The following is a 20,416-nucleotide window of genomic DNA, read 5'->3' as shown; positions in this document are numbered from 1 at the left end:
TAGAGTGGGATGTGGGGTGGGGAGAGGGGCAAGGGCTGGGGGGGACACCCCTGGCATGGGGCTGCCCTTGTCCCCCCGCTTGGCATGGCAGGAGGGGATGTCCCATCCCATCCCGTCCTGTCCCATCCCATCCCGTCCTGTCCCATCCCATCCCATCCCATCCCATCCCGTCCTACTGACTCTGGCCCAGCTGTGCTGCTCCTGTGGGCTCCAGAGAGACCAGAGCAGAGACGGGGTTCCCCACTGCTCCCCACCAGCGCGGTGTCAGGGGTCCCCTCTCGCCCCATGCCTCCCCCAGCCCTGTGTCGCCAGCTGGGGCCAGGCCAGCGAGGCCCCGTGACGGGACGCAGCCGCCCCGGCCCTGGCCGTGACCTTCGGGGCGACCTTGAGCGAGTCCCTGCTGGGGCCGGGGACCGGCTGTGCCTCTGCTCCCACGCGCGCTGCGGAGCTGGGACATTTCCGTCCTCGCCCCACGGAAACAGCAAACAGCAGCATCGCGGCCGAACTGCCGTAACAACCGACCCAAAACTTAAAAAAATTCCTTTTTCTTCCCCTCGTCCAGTGACATTAAAACGCGCTCCCCTCCGCCGCGTGCCCGGGCGCTTCTTGCCCGGGATTGTGCTGTTCGCCTGCAGCCGGCAGCTCTTTCGGGGGCCCAGGCGTGCTGAGCTGGGCCGCGGACCGTGCTCACCCAGGGGGGCCGCTGCCCCAGCCTCTGCCCCGGCCGGCGATGGGGTGCGTGCGGAGCTGGGTCCCTTCCAGGATCCAGGGAGCAGGGAAGCGGAGCTGTGCAGAAACACCGGACGCTCCCCTGGCCTTGCAGGTTTGCTCCAGGTACCCTCACGCTCCCATGAGTGGGTGGCTGGGTGTTTCTTCCGCCCCCCTTTTTTTTTGTCAGATTGGTATTTTATTTGGCTCCATACTGTCTACCGAGCTGTCCAGTGTAACCCTTCCCTCGCTGCTTCCCAGATAAGCGTAGGCTCCCCCGAGATCAGATAAACAGGCCCATAAATACCTACAACAACAACAACCAGCGGGGTCTGGGCCCGGCAGGAAGGGAGAAGCACGCAAAAGCCGCAGCGGAGCCATTTCTCCACGCCAAACCTCAGGGGTGCAGAGCGCGGGACGGGACGCACCCGACAGCCCCTCTGCTCCCAGCGCTTGCCCCCCTTGGCCGGGCAGGGGTTGAGGGGCTGGGCAGGGCGGGCAGCGGGGTGGCAGGGTCCCCTCTGCCACCCCTCCTGGCTGGATTCCGGTGGCGGGGGACACGGCACGTATGATGTTGCCCCCGGGGCCAAGCGATCCCTGCGTGCGTGTGCTTCTGTCCGGGCAACTGCAGACTCAAGCCTGCGTGCCGGGAGCACACGCCGCTTCCCAACGGCATCAAGTTCACACCAAGGTCGAGCCGTAGGTGTGTGCAGGGCCAGCTCCCCTGGCCGATGAGCTGGGCTCTCAGATGGCCAAAAATTCAAAGGTGGTGGCCAAACCATTCTTCCACACAGGTTTGGTGCAGCCGACACCAGGAGCCCCGCTGCTGCCTGCCGGAGGCTGCCGGGATGCTTCTCCCAGCCGCCCACGTTTGCTGCCAGAGGAAGAGAGGCTGCCCCTGTGCAGGGCTCCTTGCCCTTTGGGGTGAAGGGGGTGACCCCATCCCAGGCTGGAGCTGGCGCTGAGCTCAGCATCACCCCCCTTCCCGGACCCCGAGCGATGGGGCTGCCTGCGTAGTGCCAAGGTGAGGACGGAGCTTGCTAATACACCCCTTCCAAGGCGTGCGTTTTGGGGAGCAGTGAAATGTTCAGCGCTTTTTTTTCACCCACCCTTCCCCAAAACACTGAGCCAGCCTCACAGGAAAATCCCCTTGCTGGGCAGGGAAACTCTGAAGACGTGAAAATGGAGCACATTTTCACTTGCAAAATCACGAAGGAGCAAGGGAGGCTGGCGTTGGCAACACCTTTCACAGAAGTTTGCAGCCAGCAGGTACCAAAAACTTGTAGTAAGAAAAACAACAATCCTGCAGATGCAGGCAGAGCATCGCCCCGGCTGTGCGGGATGCCGCCTTCCCAAAGCAAAGCTGGAAACCACTAAGAAAAATAAAAAATCAGAGGGTTTGGTGGGGTAGGGGAGGGTCCCCAGGCTGCAAAGGATGTTCCAGGTACAGCCCGGTGTGTCCAGGCTGAGGACACTGTCCCGCGGCAGGACAAGTCCCCGGTCCCCGTTTAACCCTTTCTCTCATGTGACGCCGAGACGCAGCCCTGACTGGTGCCGCACGGATTCGGGGACGCGGGCTGGCATACGTAAATAGGATTGGGGCCGGATACATTTACAGGGCGCTGGGTTAGAGAGTTAGTGATGGCTTGGGAGCTTTTCTGTAAAAACCCAGCCCTTTAAGGAGCTGTGAAAGTTAGCCATAAAATAGGATATTTGGGGCTGATTTTCTGTACTTATTCTTTTTTCTTTTTTTTTCTTTGCCTTGAATGTGTTTGGTTTTAGAAATGCTCTGTTCCAGCTCCGCTCACGGACTCGGTGCCGCGCTAAACATTTTACAGCCCGAACAAAACAATACCACTGCGGGCATTGCTCTGCTCAGGCAGTCCATTTTCATCTCACCCTCCTTCAAAGAGATCAAAAGCCAGATTTGGGGCTAGGAAGGGAGCCGTGCAGCGGCTCCAAAGCGAGGGAAGGCTGATTCACGCGCTCTGATCGTTCTGCAAGCTTTAATTACGCCGGCCGTACCCCCCAATGTTTGTGTGTCCATCCCTCCGTATTTGTACACACGCACAACGTGGGTATAAAACCCCAGCTGCCTCCCTGCGGGTGAGCTGGTGCGTTTTTGGTGTGTGCGGCCGCACGTGCACAGATCGATCGACGTGCCAGCGATTTACGGATGTTGCACCGTTATTTCTACACCTTCAGTTGCAAGCAAAAGCTTGGTTTCAAATAGAAAATGTAATGCTCCCCGTTGAGCCCTCAGATTAACCCTACAGTAACGTACGAATCTTCCCCGTCTCGGTTTTCTTTGCCCCGGCCGAGCGTTAAGGTTTATCCCGGCATCTCTGGGAACATCGGCACAGCCAGGCTGGAAAGGCAGGATCGGGCCCAGAGCCCACGCACGCACGTCTGGGAAGCCGCCCTTCGGTAACAGAGCTGTGTGCGCACGGAATAAAGGAGCGAGGATTCAGTTTTAATTATTAAGGATTATTAAGGATTTATGCCAGAGGGGTGACAGACGGCTCTGGGTTGCGTGAGCGTTGGTCTGTCTGAGGCTGCCGGCATCCATCGTGTTCGGACAGTGAGGAGGGGATGTCGCTCCTTCCAAAATGTGGCTGAGGCAGCGCCTACGAGGGGATCCCCCTGAGAAAGCGCTGCCGGGGCCAGAGCCGAGCAGGGGAGCTGAGCCCTGGTTCTCCACGTGGCACCGACAAAACTGGGGCTCCGCAGCTCTGCGGTGCTCGTGCCATCCAGCCGCTGGAAAGGCCTAATCCTGCCCAGTCTCCAAGCCAAATACGAGTCTGATCCCTCTGGCAGGTCTGCTGGGTCGGGAGGGAAGGGGTTGTAGGGCAGGGGCAGAGTTTGTGCCGTGGGGCAGGCAGCAGGCACACATTCGCCCAGCCCTGCCAGCTCCTGGGGTGAGCGAGCACGGCATGAAGAAGTCCCAAAGGATCCCACGGAGCTGCTCGAGCCCCACGAAAGGAATTCCCTCGCAGGGATCAGCCCCGTAGCCACTCACGGACTTCAGGGGAGTCCTTAATCCTGCGGGAGGGCAGCGGCCCCGGCCGCAGCGGCGCAAGTTCAGGAGCAGGGGAAGATGGAGGGGTCAGACCCGAGGCTGTTTACGTAAAGTTTAAATTTTATTTCATTTAATTTTTTTTTTTAATTATTCACTATTAAATACGTGGTGTGGCGCGCCCGGTCCCTCGGGAAGTGGTCATGCTGATCTGAGGTAGAAAACCCGGCACAGGAGTGTTCCCAAATGCACTTCTAGGTAGTTTCACCGCAGCCACACGTCGGTCAGGCAGCGGACGGGGATGGGGGGCACGGGAATGGGGGAGGGGCTCGTATTTACAACAGCAAACGAAGCAAACAGTTTCAGCCCAGCCCAGGAGGGCAGGGACCGCCGATCGCTGCTGACAGCGGGAAAGAGCAACGATTACTACAAACGGGAGAAGGGGATGGAGGGGAAAATTGCCCCCGACGGGGCGGGCAGGATCGGGCCCCGCAAGGCGCCCTTCGCTTGTGTCCCGCGGAGCATCCGTCCCGGAGTGTGGGGAGTGGGGGGTACCCGGGTACCCGCATCCTGCGCCTGGCTGGGCTCCGGGGACCGGACCGACATTGCACATGGAGGAGAGGGGCGAGCGGGAAGCGCCGTCGGGGGCAGCCCTCAGGGGTTCAGTTCCAGAGCCCAGACCTGCTGGGGCCAACCCGTCCGGCCCTTCAGCTTCTTCTCGCCGTGACCCAAAGGCTGCGAGTAGACCTCGGGCTGCTGCGGGAGAGGAGATGCGGGGAGGGGGGGGGGAGAAAGGAGCGGTCAGGAGCGGAGCGGGGGTCCCGGACCGGCTGGGGATTTTGGAGGGGTCCCCATCCCGCCCGCTGCAGCGCAGGGAGAAGCGGCCGCCCCCGTTCCAACTCATCCCGGGAGAGGGGGAGGACGAAAAGGTGGGAGGCTCCGCCGCCACCGGTCGCGGGGGTTTTATCCCTCGGGGAAAGCGGCCGGGAGCCCGCCCGGCCCGTCGGCAGCTCTCGGGGCAAGCGGGGGCGGGCTTTTCTCGGCTGAGGTCCCCTCTACGGTTGTTATTTTTAATTTTTAAGTTGGGAAAAAAAAAAAAGGACTCCAGCGGCGCCGGGAAAGTTTTTGTTGGTTTTTTTTTTGGTGGTGGTGGGTTTTTTTTTGTTTGGGGTTTTTTCCCCCCCCAACCCCGGGGTTTTCCCCGCCCGCTCCCGGGCAGCGGGGTCCCGTCCGGCCTCTTACCGTCTCCCGTTTCCTCTTGTTCTCCCTGCCGTCGGCCTTCTTGAGCTCGGCTTTGAAGCCCTCGGTGTCGCCGGGCTGGCTGTCCTTGGCCAGCACCTCCATCAGGTAGGCGATGTAGCTGGTGGCCAGGCGCAAGGTCTTGATTTTGGAGAGCTTGGTGTCGGCCGGGACGTTGGGGATGCACTCGCGGAGCTCGGCGAATGCGCTGTTGATGCTCTCCGTCCTCCGTCGCTCTTTTTTGGGTCCCCCGACCCCTTTCCGACGGCCCAGGCGGCTGCTGAGAGCCTCCAGTCGTCCCTGACCGGCCGGGCCGTACTCGACGGGGCCAGGGCTTTGACCGGCGAGTTCGGGGGCTACCTCGGCCGGGTTGAGCACCCACCCGGGGAAGTAGCCCCGTTCCTGGTGGCACCGCGCCGCCGGCCCGAAGAGAAAAGGGTCGTGCAGCATGTGGTGGTGGTGGTGGTGGTGGTGGTGGTAGCCCCCCACCAGGTTCATGGTCCTCCCCGCTGGCCCCGTGGAGGGCTGGGGGGGGGGTGGGGGGCCGCGCTCAGCACCGAGCCATGGCCGCGGTAGGGTCGGGGTAGGGTTTAGGGGGTGGCCGGCTCCGGCCTGGGGCTGCGCTGGCGGCGGCTGGCGGCGGGGTTTGGGATGGAGCGGCTGGGGTTTGGGGTTTTGGGGTTGGTGGGGTGTTGGTTGTTGGGGGTTGGTTTTCGTTTGGGTTGGTTTTTTTTTTTTAACCCCTTGTGGAGCCTCCCAGCCCTGCCTTTATATAGGGCCGGGGCCCCCCCACCGCCGCGGAGCCAATGGGCAGGGGAGGATGCACGGGGGTGGCGGGGGGAGAGGGACGCGGAGGGGGCGTGCGCCGCGCTCCCGGCTCGGCTAGGGGGTTCGGCGGTGCGCGCTGCCGCTTGCTTGTGGGGAGGAGGGGGAGTGCGAACCCCCACGGGTGGGGAGAGACGAGAGGCGGCACGGAGGCAGCCGGGGGTGCCCGCAGCCCCGACGGGCGGGCCGGGCCCCGTGGGGCCGCGGTGAGCCGGGGACTTTCTGCTTCCCCAGAGCCGGAGTCCCCGGCGAGGGCAGCGTGTCCCATCCCCACGCGGGGAAGGCTCGGCCCCGTGGGAGCGGAGCGCGGGGAGGCGGCGGGGCCGGCCGGGCGGTGCCGCAGCCTCGGCCGAGGGAGCTGGGGAGGGGGAGGCGGAAGGGAAGGTGCCCGAGGCCGGGGGGGGCTCCCTGCACACGGGGCACCTTGCCCACGCGTGTTCTGTGCGCGCACACCCGCTTTGCACAAGTGCATGCTGCACGTGTGTACAGCATGCACCCGCGTAGCACAAAAACACGCTGCACACACACGCATGCTGCACACGCGTGCAGTTACCCCACGCACACATGCTGCTCACACACACACACTGAACATGTTACCTACATGTGCCACAAACATGTCTGTGCCGTACACACACCCCCCAACAAATCTGTTGCACACACCCACTTAGCTGCACCCAAATATGTTACATACACACACCAGCAGCACGCACATGCTACGCACACACACTGCCAGCACATACATACTACATACAGGCACGTGCTGTGCACACCTATTGTGTAAACAGCCATACACATTGCATGCGTGGCGTATAAACACACGTGTGTGCTGCATGTCCACGCACAGATGCTGCACGCACATACATATAAATACATACAAATGATACTATACATACACACAGACATGTTTACGATAGGGCAGTGGGGACCTGCCCTGTGTTCCCCTGTCCCAGCCTGGCTGGAGGGGGTCCCATTTGGGCTGGGATCTCATACGTCACCGCAGCCCCCAAACCCGACCCCGGCGTGGGGCCCTGCCGTGGACAGAATCTCCTGCTTGCCTCCGCACCCACGGGAGACGGATCCGCAGGGCGACGGCTCCCAGACCCCGCGCTTCGCCCCCCCCAGCCCGGCCGGGTGATGTTGAGGCCGACCCCAGCTCTTGCTCCAGTTCCTCCCAGCGAGGACAGACGGGGCACGGTGGTGGCGATCGCAGCACGGCGGGGCAGGAAGGGGCTTTGGGCCCAAGGTATGTTAGCGATTAACGGCGCTTTCCAGCGATTCATCTTGCAGCGGAGGGTGGAAACGTTGGAGGGTTGTTTGCAGGCGCTTGTATTAATCATCCGGGCTAACACACCATTAACGTCCTCCTGCATTTTAAAGATGACAAATTTTATTTGACTTCTCTCAATCACGGTTCCCGGGCGGATTCGGGAGCCACTTAAATGCCTCGGATTTTCCATCGTTAGTTGTTACAAGGCGAGTTGCAAAGGCGGGAGGCCGGGGGGGCCGGGGCAGGGTGCAAGCGGGTCTCTGGTTCTGCCAGGCTCCGGCGGTCGGGGGGGACGTGGCCGTACCAAATCTGCCCCTCTTCGCTCCCCCGGCTTTGTTCTTAGCTGCTGCAAAGCCCCCCCTTCCCCACCCCCTTGAAACAAGCGCCCTGCAAACATTTGCTAGTGATTACCCTCCCGTTAGAGTTGGGCCTTGGGTTGGGCATTGTGTCCCAGTGGCTGGGTGGGATCCCTGAGCCCAGCTTGGAGCCATCGGGGGTCTGTGCCCGCCTGGGAGAGGGGCAGGGGTCCCGCTTCATGCCTCGCCCCCCACCCCATGCTGGCAGAGCATCACCTGCAGTGCACTGCTCCCTCTTACAAGTCAGCCAGGCTCCTCGCTGAGCCTCTCCCCAGCTCTTGTAAAAGCCCTGATCCAGCAAACCTCCAGGCTAGGGGCTGTGCCACTCAACCTCATCCCTGGAAAACATCCCCCTCCCCAAAAAAAAACCCCAACCCCCTTCCATCCCCATAGCCCTGCATTGCACAGGCCACTCACAGCCACGTCCAGCTCGGAGCCGTCGCCTCAAGCCGTGTGCCAGAGCCACCTCCAGCCTCCGGCCACCAAGCCAGGTAAGCCCAGCCCAAGCCCGGGCGTTATCTCTCTTTATCCCCCCCCGAGTCGGGGGTCCCTGGACCCCGCGCACTTTGGAAATGCTCAGCTGAGCAAATAGCGGGCTCGGCGGGTTGATTTTCCTTCGGAAAATCGTTCTAATCTTTCGTGTTTTAATAAAACAATAAAACCGGAGCCCTTTTCACTCCGACACCTTCTAAATCAAACCAGACTGCCTTTGTCATGGCGTCCAAATTTAGCACTTCTCAAACTTTTGGTGAGTTTCTTTAGTTTCACGTCTCCCCGGTCGCGCAGGGGGGAAACACCGAGCAGTTCGGATTAGGCGATTTATGGCTGGCATGGCGGGAGGAACCACGTTTCTCTCCACCTGTTTTCCTTCAAATCCTTCCCAGGGAAAGATTTCCTGCCCTCACGGCTTGGCGATGGCGAGGGGGGCCGGTGCCGCATGTGAGGGGTGAGGTTATTCCGGGTCTCCGCAGCCCCCAGCACCCAAACCCTCTCAGGAGCCACCCAGCTCCGCACCCGTCGCCTGCCCCGGGACCGGGGCCGCAGTTTTGGTCCCAGCCCCTCTGCCACCTCCTTATCAGCGCCCGGCGAGCGGTGACCAGGGCTGTCCTGTGACTTTGACGCCAGCTCTGCTCCCCCACTCTGGCTCCCTTATCTAAATAGGAGCGTAAATCAGGGCCTTGGCAGATGCCCTGGCAGGACAGGGACTCCATAAAAAGGGGCTCTGCTCCAGCTCTGTTTACATTGCAGCCCCGTAAAATATTCCCCTTGTCTTCCCTGCTCGCGTCTCCCTGCAGCATCCCGGCACCCTCCTGCTCCCGCATCGCCCCCGCCCAAGCCCTGGGGTGCAGCCGGGAAGGCCTCTGTCCCCACACCCTGCAGCCCCCTCTCCGTGTCCCCAAATCGGGTTGCGCCCCAAGGTACCTCCGCACCCAGCCGCTGCCTCCGATCCCCCCCTCCGCCAGCCGCCGCAGGCGCGGAGCGGGGCTGAGCCAGCTCCCCCGGGCAGCTGGGTTGTGTCTAAAGGTGCCCCTGGGTATTTATAGCACTCGCCTGAAATAATGCAATAATAATCACTCAGCACCTTCCTCACAGTTCTGCTCCTGGAGGCCTGGAGGGGGGGGAACGACAGCGAAAAGCCTTGGGAAACTGAGGCACGAGCGGAGTTTGCTGCGAGGAGAGGTGCGTGGGGCTGGCTGTGTGCATGCCGCTGCTCGGGGGGGATTATTTTCCTCCCGGTGACGTGAGGAGGCAGAGAACCTGCAGAAGTGAGCAAAATCAAGTCAGTTTGGCAATGAACCCAGCCCGGGGGTCACGGCCAAGGCTGGGCTACGAGTGCCACGGCTACGAAAGCCCACTCAGGGCATCCCTGCTCCCCGGGAGGGTTTGCCATGCAACATCACACAAGCAACCCCGAGCGGGGTTCAGGCTGTGGAAGCCCCACCGAAGGAGCCAGGGGGATTGGGGGTGAACCCACGGGGGTACCCACGACGGCTGTGCCGTGCCGAGCCCGGATGCTCCTGTTCTCCGCAGCAATCCACGGCATCTCCTCTGTACACACACCTCCCGTGCCACCCCTCCGGCGACATAAAGGATGACTGCAACCTTTGCCTCTCAAGAAATACAATCTATTTATGGCCAAGCAGCCACTGCCCTGCCTGGATAAATCAAAAGGAAAACAAAGCTTTATGGAAAAAAGATTATTAAATTTTCCATGTGCTCCTGAAGGGATGCGTCAGGCACTCGCTGTTTGTTTTTTGTCCTCTCTCCTCACTCGTACGGTAAATGACATTGTGTTTACAAAAGTTTTTATGTCATCAGAGCGAAGTCACAGCTCAGCTTCCTCTCCTGTGTATTTTATGTAGATGGATGTGTCTGCGAGGAACATTCAAACTAAACAGAGCGCTGGTTTATAGGAAAATGTATTTATTTGAAAAATCGTAACTCACAATTTCGGCAAAACCGGGCTCCACATTTATTGCCGCTAATGGGGTGTGGCGGCCATAAATTAACCTGGAAAATTGCTGCGGCCGTATCAACAACGGCTCATTGTGCTGACGGAGCAGAGCGGAGCAGCCGCTCCCCGAGGACGGCTCATGTCAATTTGCAATTAGGGTTGGATGCAAACAATAGGCAAAGGGAAGGTAACGGCAGCCTCGCAGCTCGCTGCTGGAACCGAAATCGGTCCTCCGAGCTGGCACGGGTGCCTTACTTAGAACAGTGCTGTTCCCCCATCCGATCGCCATGGAAATCAGTGGGAGGGGGCTCTACCTGCCATAAAGGGAATTTTCTGTTTGTATTACATTACCTATCATGGACACGCGCTTGGAGATGATGGAAAAAATGAGCCCATGGGTTCTGGCTGGCATCCGGGGTGTCCCATGTGCATGGAGAGCTGGTCCACGCGCTGCCAGGTTGACCTCTCCTAATACAGAAGAAACTTTTGCATGGAAGCAGGAGTGATGCTTTTGCCCTAAATCCTCTTCTTTCCCAACTCAGATTCCTTGCTGAGACCAACACTGACCCCAAAGCCCCAGGGCTGGGTGCTGACTTTGCGGCAGGAGGTGCCACCGTCATCTCCCCATCCCCAATCCCCTGGCTTGGGGCAGGGTTTGGATGCTGGCCCATGGTGGCACCCCTCCGCTCGCGGAGAGAAGAGCTCCCGGCTGATGCAGGTTCCTGACGAAAACCAGCGCCTTCCCCTCCTCCGTCCACTTTCCACTCCTGAAGCAAATTTACAAGGGCTCTAAAATGTCCTGCTGCAGGGCATCAGCCAACTGCTAATGGCTGGGGATTGGGAAAGACATTTCCTCCGCGCGAGAAGGATTGCATAAGCGCTTATTAAGGCAGCTCCTGGCGTCTTCGTCGAAAGCATCTGGTTTGGGGCATGGCTGGAGACAAACTGCTGGGTCTGGATGGGGTAGAGCTGGGCTGGCTGCTTCCAACTTTCCCCTCGCTGGGACGTGGTTGCAGGTTCAGGTCGTCTTGTACATGCCTGTGGGTAAAGGGGAGGTGGGTCATGATGCGAGATGTGTCTTTCTCCTCCCTCTGCTCTCCATCTTGTCCTGCTGGTGCCACCGCAGCGACTCGCCTTCCCACCTTTTGCTCCATCAGCTCTTGCTTTGCAACGCTCGGCAGCAGGAGGCACGGTTTGAGCTCAGGATCCTTCCCACCCCAGGTACGACGATGGCCCAGGTGCACAAGGGATTTGCCTGATGCCTGGTCACGCTGCCATCCCACCTTCCCTGGAAGAGGGGCTTCCCTCCTGTCCCATCGGCACTGTGCCTGGCACAGGTACTGACCCGTCTCGTTGGCTGGGCTCCTCCTGTCCCGCACCCTGTTTGGGTGATGTTGCAGGTGGCTGGCTTTGTGGGGGGAAAAGGCCCCTGAAAGAGGTTGGGATGCTCTAACAGGGCTGTGCTGGCACCGGGGAGCAGCCACAGCCGGGGAGCAGCATCCTGGACACGTCTCCCTGCGGTGGGACCACGTCCCAGGATCTGTACTTCCCACCTCCCTCTCCGTGCAGATCCACTTAATTCATTTTGTCTGTGAGTTTTTCAGGGCAATTCCAGTTCTCGTCCCTTGTGCTGGGTCTGGGCTGCCCCAGTGCCACCAGGTCAGGAGGAGAAGGACAATTTGTGGTGCCTTATTATCCTGGTTATCCTCAGCTCTCCCAAAATCCCAGGAGTCCTCTCTCCCCGGGTGCAGCAGTTGCTGCTCCGCTCCTAGGGAGCAGAGGAGCTGGTTTTCCCACAGTTCTCCCCGCTGCATCCCGAGACGTCCGTGCAGCTGCCGCGCTGGCTGTCAGGTTACAGCAAGAGTTGCAAGATGGGTTCTTTCAAGGTTGGGTTCGTTTTTTTGCAGATTGAGATGGTTTTAAAAATTAACAAGCGTCTGTTAAGACTTTTTTTTTTTTTGCAACTGAAAATTATTTGGGGGCTGGGGGTTTTAAATAATTTTAGTGCTTTTTTTTCCCACCTTTTTCTCCTTTGTTTTATAAATGGGAGGTGGCAGAAGCAGGAGTGCAGCCAGCATCAGATCAGGGCTGCAAATATTTTCCTCTTTAGTATGCAAGTTTTGTGGGGAAGAGATGGCGAGGAGCTGGGGGTCAGTTATTCGTGTTATTTCCTTGGGTTTTACTTTACGCCCCCCAGAAAAAAAAAACTGAGGAGAAGGAGAAATCTGGAAATCCATAAGGCGGCTTTTTCTTTAGTTAAAAACGTTTTAACACGCAAAGTGGCTGCTGGCTGCAGCCCGTATCCAGCCCTCCGTCTCAGCGTGCTGGCTGTTGTAAGGACAGCCCACGCACGACCGTGTCGTACGGGGGAGACGGCATGGGCTGGGAGGGTGGTTCAGCGCTCAGCTCTTCGCCAGATCCACCACCATCCTGGCTCTGGAATGCGCTCCCAAAATACACAATCGGAAACACATTGCGGAGCCGCCAGTCCCACAGCACGCTGGGGGATGCCGCTCATGCCCACCGCCCTCTGCCCTTTTATCAGGCAGTGAAGTGCTCCGAGTGCATCTCTTTGATGGAATTTTCAAAGCCAACCTGTCCCACTCCCCAATATCCAGGCAACTGCAGTTTTTGGGTTCAGGCTGGCACTTTGCCAACCCTCATCTCCCCAGGGCTCGTTATCCCCCACCCCACGCTGGGACCCAGCAGCCGGCACAGCTGTGCCGATGCCTCCTGGGCACCCGTGGGTGTAGGGGGACGGTGGGGATGTTTTTTGGGGGAAAAGCCCCGATCTGCTGGGTGTCCTGTGTCAGCATGGTCTGTGGTGCCGCGTTGCTTTTGGGGGGTCGCAGAGTGGGGACGTGCTGTGAAAAGTGAATCCAGCCCTGCAGAGAATAACAACTTTATTTATTGTATGTCAATATGTGACTCCTTCCAACATGCTCTGGAGAAAACAACTGTTTGAAATGGAGCTTATTGGAAGGAAAAAAGTTCTCTTGTAAAAATGCTGATCTCTCCCAAATTCTCCAAACTGAAACAAAATAGTTTGCTTTGAGCTGAAGCATTTCTGCGCTTGGCTCCTTGTTTCCAAGAAGAGCAGTGAACGTGAAGGAAAAACAAGCCTTCCCCATTAAAAGACACTTAAGCAGAACTCCAGTTTTCTCTTAAACTTTTCTTGGAAACATTGGGAGCAGCTTCGTGCGCACCAGTTCTGCCCTTTGAGAAGCCATTAAAATTAAAAAAAAAAAAAAACAACCAACCCAAAATAGCCATTTCTGCAGGAAACATTTCGTTTGGATGTAAGAAAGCAGTTTGTTTTACACTGTAAATCCAAAAGGAAACTCACTTCAGGACAAATGGAAACCCTTCCCCAGTGAAGTGCCAAGGCCCTTCAGAAAGACCTTTTTTTTTTTCACTGATTCCACATTACACCTAAAGCACAGAAAAATAATCCCAGTAATTCCTAAGCCAGCAATATACACACCATCAATCCTGATATTTACATAAAAATACATATTTATATATATAAGCAAATAAATAAATAAATAAATATAGTAGGTATGTATGTGTATATATATGGTGCTGCTTTTTCTGCTAGTGGCATCGGACTGCGATTTAGGCACAAATATTCCTATCCTGGGGTCTTTGGTGATGACGTTTTGACATGCAGCTGACCCCCTTACGCAGAAAGCCCAGTCCAGCGGGACCCTGCCGGGGCACTCAGCCTGACACCCACACAATCGGGGAAAAATTATTACTTATGGATTAACGTGCCAGTTTATAAGCGAAATTGGGATCCTGGACAGGCACTCCTCCTCGCTGTGGTGCTCCAGGAGGAAGCTGTGTCAGCCTCATCCGCTCGGCGTGACACCGAAATTGCAGGGTGATGCCACGTCCACACCACCCCAAGAGCTGCTGCACCCCCCTTTCCTTGGGAGGGGATGGGGGGAGAAGAGGCCACGCTGCCGTGAAACCGCAATTTTAGAGGCTGGTTGTTGTTTTCTGGAGCCGAAGCGGCAAGAAGCATCCTGTCTAAAGATGACAGGCTTAATTAGCAGTGTCATTAACCAGAGCCGAAACCCTAGATGGGCTGGGTCTCCTGTGTGCAGCGTGCTTGCTTGCCGCGCTGCAGCTGATCTTTCTCCGATTCTGCCAGATAAAGGCCTCTGCGGGTGCATTTCCCTCGCTCAGACCTTGTTTTTCTTCACATGGATGTTATTATTTAGCATACAGGACGACGAAGCCATTTCTCCCCCTTTCTCACACAAGCATCTGTAACGGGTGAATGCACCCCCCCGTAACGCTTGTGCTCCCCCAGGTATTTGCAGTAGGTTCACATAAGCACAGAGCATGACCCTCGGGAAGCATCTCTTCTCACCAGGAGAAAAATTCTAATTTCTGAGCTGCCCACAGCCTTGTGATCTCGTGGAAACAAACCTCGGGATCCAACCCAGGGGTCGTGTGCTCAGGCTGGTGCGAGCTGCAGGAGTGCAGTGGGACCAGGAAGACCCACAAATCCCCGTAACCACCCATCTCTTGATCCCGGCTGTGGTTACAAACCACATTCCTGGTTAAAAGCAGCTGCTGAGGCCCAAACACGCTGGATATAGAGAGCAGCCTCCGGCCGGGCGAGCTGGGCTGGAGCGTTCGGCCACATCACTGGTTCCGCTGGGCTTACGGACACCGGCATTTAAATACAACCCACATTTTTTTTTTTATAAATGGAGTTACTCTGGGCTCTAAACAGCCTCTGCCTTGGCGAATGGAGAGCTGGAGGCAAAGGGGCTCTCATGAAGGTTGCTGGCAAGCGAGTGGCAGAGCTGAGCGTGACGCCTGCCCGCACCGCGTGAGTCGGCAGAGTCAGAGCGCGGTAGGAAAAAATACCGCAATAGGCAAAGCATCTCCCATTTGCCCCTAAGCTCCAGCTCTTCCTGTGCTGATAACGAGCCCAGTAAATCTCACCACAGCAGCGAGACTCTTTTTTTTTCCCCTCTCCTGCCTCCTCTGCGGTGCCTCGGTGGAAGGGACTGGCTGTGGTAGCCACAGTGGGGTTGCCTCCTCGCCTCTCTGTGGGGAAATACCCCAAAGCAGTGCAGCCCCCTGAGCATCCTGGCAGGCTCCTGCAGCCCCCCGAGCCCTGCCCTTCAGTGCAGGAAGGCATTTGGGTGCAGGGAGGAGCTGCCTTCTCCCTAATTGTCCCCCCAGAGCCCTATGGCCGAACCACTTGCTGGTATCTGGGGCCATCACGGTTGGTGCCGCGCTGACTCAGGCGAGATGCAGACTGACACAGCCCCGCTGCCCCGCACCGACAGTGATGCACGGCAAGAGCAGGGCAGGAAAATCCAGAGTATATGTGTCCAAAGTCCCCCTCGCCTTGGTGCTTGGGCTGAAATGGGGAGCCTGGGTGGCAAGCAGGCTCCCATCGGTGCGTTGGTGCTCAGCCCTGGGCTGTACGAACCCGAGTCACCTGCTAGATGCAGCTCGTGGTGTGCGGCTGGATGTGCGGCACTGAGCTGGGAGAGCTTGAGCCTGCTCAAGCGGGATGCAACGTTGCTCCTCTGAAAAAGCAGCTCTGTGCGTGCTCAATGGCAGGATGGGGTTTTCTCTATTTGGGAGTCATGGTGGGACCACAGGGCTAATAATTTCCCATGCAGCACACGGCCACAACCCCACCTCCCGATTGCTCTGTCATGGGTGACAAAGAGCCAGGACCCCGTTTTTGCCCCACCGCACTGCTGTCCCCTCCTCGCAGCCAGGCCCCTACTGCCAAATCGCCCACAAATATCACCATGCCATGGCTGGCCCACTGCCCCGTTGGGACCTTCCTCCTGCCCACTCCAGCAAACGCTCTTGGTTTCCCTCTTCCTCTCCCCAATCCCTCATAAATTTCCCGTTGCCAGCTCCGCCAGTGCCATGTTCCCATTCAGCCTTGCAGGCTGATTGCATCTGTCAGTGTCACTGTCCAGGGCTGGAACGTGTCACCCTGTTCCAGAGGAGCCATTTATTTCGCCGCAGCAGAGCATTTCAGGACAAAGTGCTGGGTTGGATCACGGTGGGACAGTTTTCCTGCAGTGGCAAGCGCCGATCCATCTCGCGCAGCGGGAGGAAAGCGCCGCTGCTGGATTCTTTCCTATTTATTTTTCCTAAACAGAGGGCTGAGGAGCGCGAGAGTCGCCTACCAGCAGGATCCTGCATTTTGCTGGAGTGTCCTAAGGAAAGGAAGTTTGCGTTAAAAAACTTCCAAAACCCGTGAGTCTGGAGCAGACATTTTTTACCACTCTCCCCGTCCTGTCTCACTGTTTCTGTAAGGACTCTCGGGGTGCCCAGCTGGTGGCAGGGGTGGCCCCACACCTGGGTATGCTTCAGGGACCTCGCCGTGTGGTGACAAGGGCTGGGGCTTGTAGGGTCTGGGATGTTCAGGGTGGTGGAGGACGCATGCAAAACCACGTCCCAGCACGTCCCTGCAAGCAGCGCGGAGAGAAACGCTGGTGGTGACAGTGTGGTGATGATGGGAAGCAGCCAGCCGTGACGTGCCTGTGCCCACACCACGTGCAGCAGGTCCCTAATGCCAAAGAGGGGGCTGTCTTGAAGATATTAGGTGTGATAACCAGACATTCAGGGTTAAAACATAAAATGAAATTAGGTGCCTGCTCTCGTTACCCATGTAAGTGTGCAGCTGCTTGCTTCCCAGGTACTGGGAAATACTCCATCCTGACCATGGCATCCTCCATCCCTGCTTGTCGGGACATCATCCCCAGCAGGGATGTATCTTTGGGGCGGCTGAGTGATGGAGATGAGGAGATGGGGGATGGTTGGTCACCGCGAGGACAGCCACCCTTCTGCATCGCCTGTGCAGCAGGAGCGAGTCATCCTCGGCGCAGCGATGAAGGACCTGGCTGCCTTCCTTTGGGATACGGGCCCTTGGGTGGTACCGTGCTGCTGGTAACAGGTTTCCCATTGCTTTTTCCCAGCTACCTGTGCTGGTGTCCTCTGAGGGGGCTCAGATGTGCTGGGAAGCGCCTCTCCTCGGGGTGCTGCCCAGTGACCTGCATATGGTAGGGGGGGAAGAGACAGTCAGTCTGTATTGCTTTGTTTATAAGAACATATTTGCAGTGATTGATGTCCGAGCTGGGGAAGTATGCTTGCAAGTGAGACTTTAAAACATGAATCAAACAGTGTTTGGAATACGTACGCTGCTCTGTCAAACATTTCTCAGCGTTTGGAGTCTGCAGAGCCTGCGTGTCCAGAGGTACCAGTGCCTGCGTGGAGGTGTCTGGAGGGAAAGCGTCCGCTCTGCTGCGAGGGTGAGCGCGGGCATCCTTCAGCTTCAGCATCAGCTCTCCACACCGAGAGGCTGCTGGGGACCGGCTGGGGTTTGTGCCCTCGGCCGCTCTGCCGAGGGGTGTGTGCGGAGGTGTCTCGTTAAGCCCCGTCCATCACGGGACATTCCTTTATGCGACACTGCTTACTGCCAAATCGTCTCTCGGGGCTGCTGAGGAATGAACGTGGCCCTGGAGGACAGAGTCAGCTTTCAGGCTTCCTTCCCCTCCAGATAACCCGTGTGCCCGTGGAGAGAAGAAAGGTCTGGAAGGGGCGGGCCGTATCCAGATGTTCACCAAGTGCATTAAGACCCTCAGCCAGAGGAGCACATGCTTCAGGTTAAGCCCCTGAGCAGTCCCAGCTGCAGCGGTATTAATGAAGTCTTCAGTTAATTGCTTGCTGAATGGTCTCCCTGATAAGGGCTGGGGTAGTTTACAGGGGACAGGGAATCTTCTCAGGGTATCTCTTTGCATGTCCTGCTTGGAAGGTCCTGCATGGGCATCCCTCTGTGCCAGCATCACAGCTGCCGCGGCGCCTCCTTTGCCCATAGAGTGACACGGGTTTCCCAGTTAAGAGAGCCACTCACAATCATCGCGCAGGGGTCTGGGATACAGCCCCGCATTTTCTGGAGCTCTGCTTTCTCCTCCGTTCACAGGGATGTTACTGATTCCCTTCACCCATGGGGTGGGGCTGGACATGGCTCATCTCAGCAGAACCAACTGTTGAAATCACTGCCAGCTGTTGGGATGCCCACTGCCCCAGCCACCTCATCCCACCTTCTCCAAATCCCAGGTGACACCTCATCCTCTCAGCCCCGAGCCAGCCCCAGGCAACCACCTCACCCCAACAGAGAAGATCCAACCCTGCCAGCTAAGCTGAGCGATGCCCGTGGCCTTGGGGACGCACACACATGCCCCAATGGCACCGGGCGACGTGCGACGCTCAGAGAGGAGCATCCCTGCCCCGGCAAGCTGTCCTGGGGAGCAGATACCCGAGGCAATGCCAAACCCGCCCTTCCTGGGTAAGGGATCGGTTGGGGATCAGCCTCAGGGGTGCAGGTGCCAGCTGGCTGCCATTCACTGGCCGTAAATGACATTTCCAGCCCTGGGCTGGGTGAGAGCATTTGGGACTGAGAGTGACACCGGAAACTGGGCGTCCCTCCGGGATGGGCAGACCTTCCTCCGCCGGGCTCTCAGCCTGCTGCTGCCCGTGGGGACAGCAGGTCTACCTGCTTCGTTCCTCCACTCGGCCATTATTTATCTCTTTTCCCCAGGAACCCCAAGGACACCATTACACAGATATTTCTGATCGATGCAAACCAGAAAACCTCTGCTCCTCCACCCACGCACGCCACCCTTGCGCGAACCCTCTTTAACCACGCGCAGGGAGAACGCGTCCCGGGAGCAGATCCCCTTCTCTGTCGGATCGACTTTCGGTGCCTCTTAGCACGAGGGAGATTTATTCACTCTGCGGTGTTTTTAAAAGGTATTTTCTTTATAGCTGGGCTTCTCCCACTTAGGTGAGATTAGGAGATCGTATTTCATGACTTCTCGTGGATCCCGGTCCTGAAGCTCTAATGAACTACGGATGAGTGACCGCGGTAATCCAGTCTGTGCAGGAGCTCATTAAAGTCGCTGGGTCCGTTATAATAACTAGCTGCATCTGATCAGATTACTTCTTTAAATCGCTGATTCCACTGGTGTATGAGAGCCTGCTCTTATCCCAGCGCAGGCAGCAGGAGCTTTGCTCTGGGCTTGGAGAGTGCCGGGCTCTCGCCTCGCACGCCACTAACGAGGCACGGCTCGATTAACTCTCATCACAGAAAGGCCACAGGATTTCCCTTCCCTGCTTTGCTCGGCCGACCCTGGCCCAAACAGGCAGCCTTGCGTCCCGCTGGACTGGTGCAAAGCAATGATCCAGCCATTTCCCTGTTATAAATAGACGCTTTGGAGGAGGGCTGGCCACATCCAGCCCCGGTCCATGTGAACAGCACTGGGGCAGCCGAATGGAGGGGGAAGCCAGCTCTTCCAGCTCCATGCCCTGCAAAGCTCAGCCTGTAGTGGCTCCTGGCCGGCAGTTGCCTGGCACCAGCCCCTCTCTTTGGCATTCCAGAGCCAGGAGATGGAGTCCAGCCCAGCGTCCCGGTGAAACAGAGCCCAGGACTCTGATAAAACGGGCTGCAGCCCCGCCGACAGTGGGGTCTGCCCTCCTGCCCCACAGCGAGGTGGTCGTCCCGACCCCTGCCTGCATCCCTTCCTTATTGAAAGCAGAAGCAGGCTGCCCTACAAATATCCAGAGGGAGGGGGGAAAGAAAAAAAAGAAAGCCAGATCCATCTGCAAAAACACAGGCAGAAATGTTTCTTTGTCTTGGGAAGCGTCAAGCGAAAGAAATTCCCTTTGAGGATAGGTTTGTGTTTGCAGGACTTCAAACCCCTCATCTGGACAATAACAGCTTCTGTCTGAGGGAATCAGGCCCGTAAGGTACCGGCCAAGCCTGAAGTATCCAACGTCAGGACAGTAATTAGGGCTCTGGTGCTGATAAGGGTGCAGAGCTCAGCCACCTTCTGCTCTGCTCATGCCAGAGCAGTGAGTGTGCATCGCGCCCGGCTGCGTGCAGGGCTCCCAACGGCGCAGAGGCACCGGGGGATGTAAACAACCCGCGATCTGGCCCAGCCAGGGCTCTCCATCGCTGCCGTGCCGGCTTGGCTGGGATCTCCATCGCCGCCGTGCCAACTTGGCTGGGATCTCCGTCACCACCGTGCCGGCTGGCGCTGGCGGGAGGAGTGGCGGTGGCAGCCGTTGTGTCTGGACCCTGGTTTGGCAAAACAGGGATGTGCTCAGCAGTCATGGCAAACAGGTCCCCACTGGCAGTGTAACATCAAACCTGACTTAGTACGGGGTAAAAAAAAGATTTTTTTTTTCTCCTCTTAGCCACCTGTGCCATGCCAAACCCTGGCAGCCCCCACTCAGCCATGGGTTTGCCACAGCTCCTGCCAGCGCATGGGTCCCTGATGTGCAGGCACACCCAAACACACCCAGGACCGAAAAAAACCACTGAGTCCTGGCCTTTACAGCTGCCAGCCCTGTAAAAACCAAGGCTCTGCCTTCCTCGCTGCCTTCTTACCGGCAGGGCTGGGGAAGGGGCTCGTGCCCGCGCCGCGCGGCCCCGGGCCGCAGAAGAGGAGGCTGATGCACAGGTCTGCAGGCAAAGGAAGGCCGCTGGGGACTTC

The 20,416-nt window shown here is 58.0% G+C and overlaps 1 protein-coding gene and 2 long non-coding RNA genes across 4 annotated transcripts; 2 read left to right on the top strand and 1 right to left on the bottom strand.

The window, feature by feature from the left end:
• The first annotated feature begins 570 nt into the window (after positions 1-570).
• On the top strand, positions 571-3,178 carry LOC147598992 (uncharacterized). The gene is made up of 3 exons (XR_015260129.1): positions 571-834; positions 1,503-1,732; positions 2,491-3,178. It is a non-coding gene; the product is annotated as an uncharacterized LOC147598992 (long non-coding RNA).
• Positions 3,179-3,827: 649 nt separating this feature from the next.
• Positions 3,828-5,638, bottom strand: HAND1 (heart and neural crest derivatives expressed 1). 2 transcript variants are annotated; one of them, XM_086758949.1, is made up of 2 exons: positions 4,967-5,638; positions 3,828-4,477 (listed from the first exon to the last, which is right to left on the bottom strand). In XM_086758949.1, exons 1-2 carry the CDS (start codon positions 5,459-5,461, stop codon positions 4,379-4,381), a joined length of 594 nt encoding a protein of 197 aa, XP_086615075.1. In that variant the 5' UTR covers positions 5,462-5,638; the 3' UTR covers positions 3,828-4,378. The 2 variants fall into 2 exon arrangements, with proteins under 2 accessions (XP_086615075.1, XP_086615074.1); XM_086758948.1 differs by having other exon boundaries at positions 3,828-4,480; positions 4,967-5,637.
• A 1,560-nt stretch (positions 5,639-7,198) lies between these two features.
• Positions 7,199-9,651, top strand: LOC147598990 (uncharacterized). The gene is made up of 4 exons (XR_015260130.1): positions 7,199-7,261; positions 7,805-7,902; positions 9,005-9,091; positions 9,443-9,651. It is a non-coding gene; the product is annotated as an uncharacterized LOC147598990 (long non-coding RNA).
• The last annotated feature ends 10,765 nt before the right edge of the window (positions 9,652-20,416 follow it).

This window comes from Chlamydotis macqueenii, chromosome 14 (assembly GCF_036417535.1).
Source record: "Chlamydotis macqueenii isolate bChlMac1 chromosome 14, bChlMac1.mat, whole genome shotgun sequence".
Classification (NCBI taxonomy): domain Eukaryota; kingdom Metazoa; phylum Chordata; class Aves; order Otidiformes; family Otididae; genus Chlamydotis; species Chlamydotis macqueenii.
Note: the sequence above shows the minus strand (reverse complement) of the source record. Positions and strands in the feature narration are given on the sequence as shown.

What these genes read in the sequence shown, in the direction of transcription:
- HAND1 (XM_086758948.1), bottom strand. Translation starts at nt 5,461, where the DNA reads ATGAACCTGGTGGGGGGCTACCACCACCACCACCACCACCACCACCAC. An exon ending in ACAAGAGGAAACGGGAGACG is followed by an intron (nt 4,481 to 4,966) that starts GTAAGAGGCCGG and finishes CCTCTCCCGCAG; the next exon opens with CAGCCCGAGGTCTACTCGCA.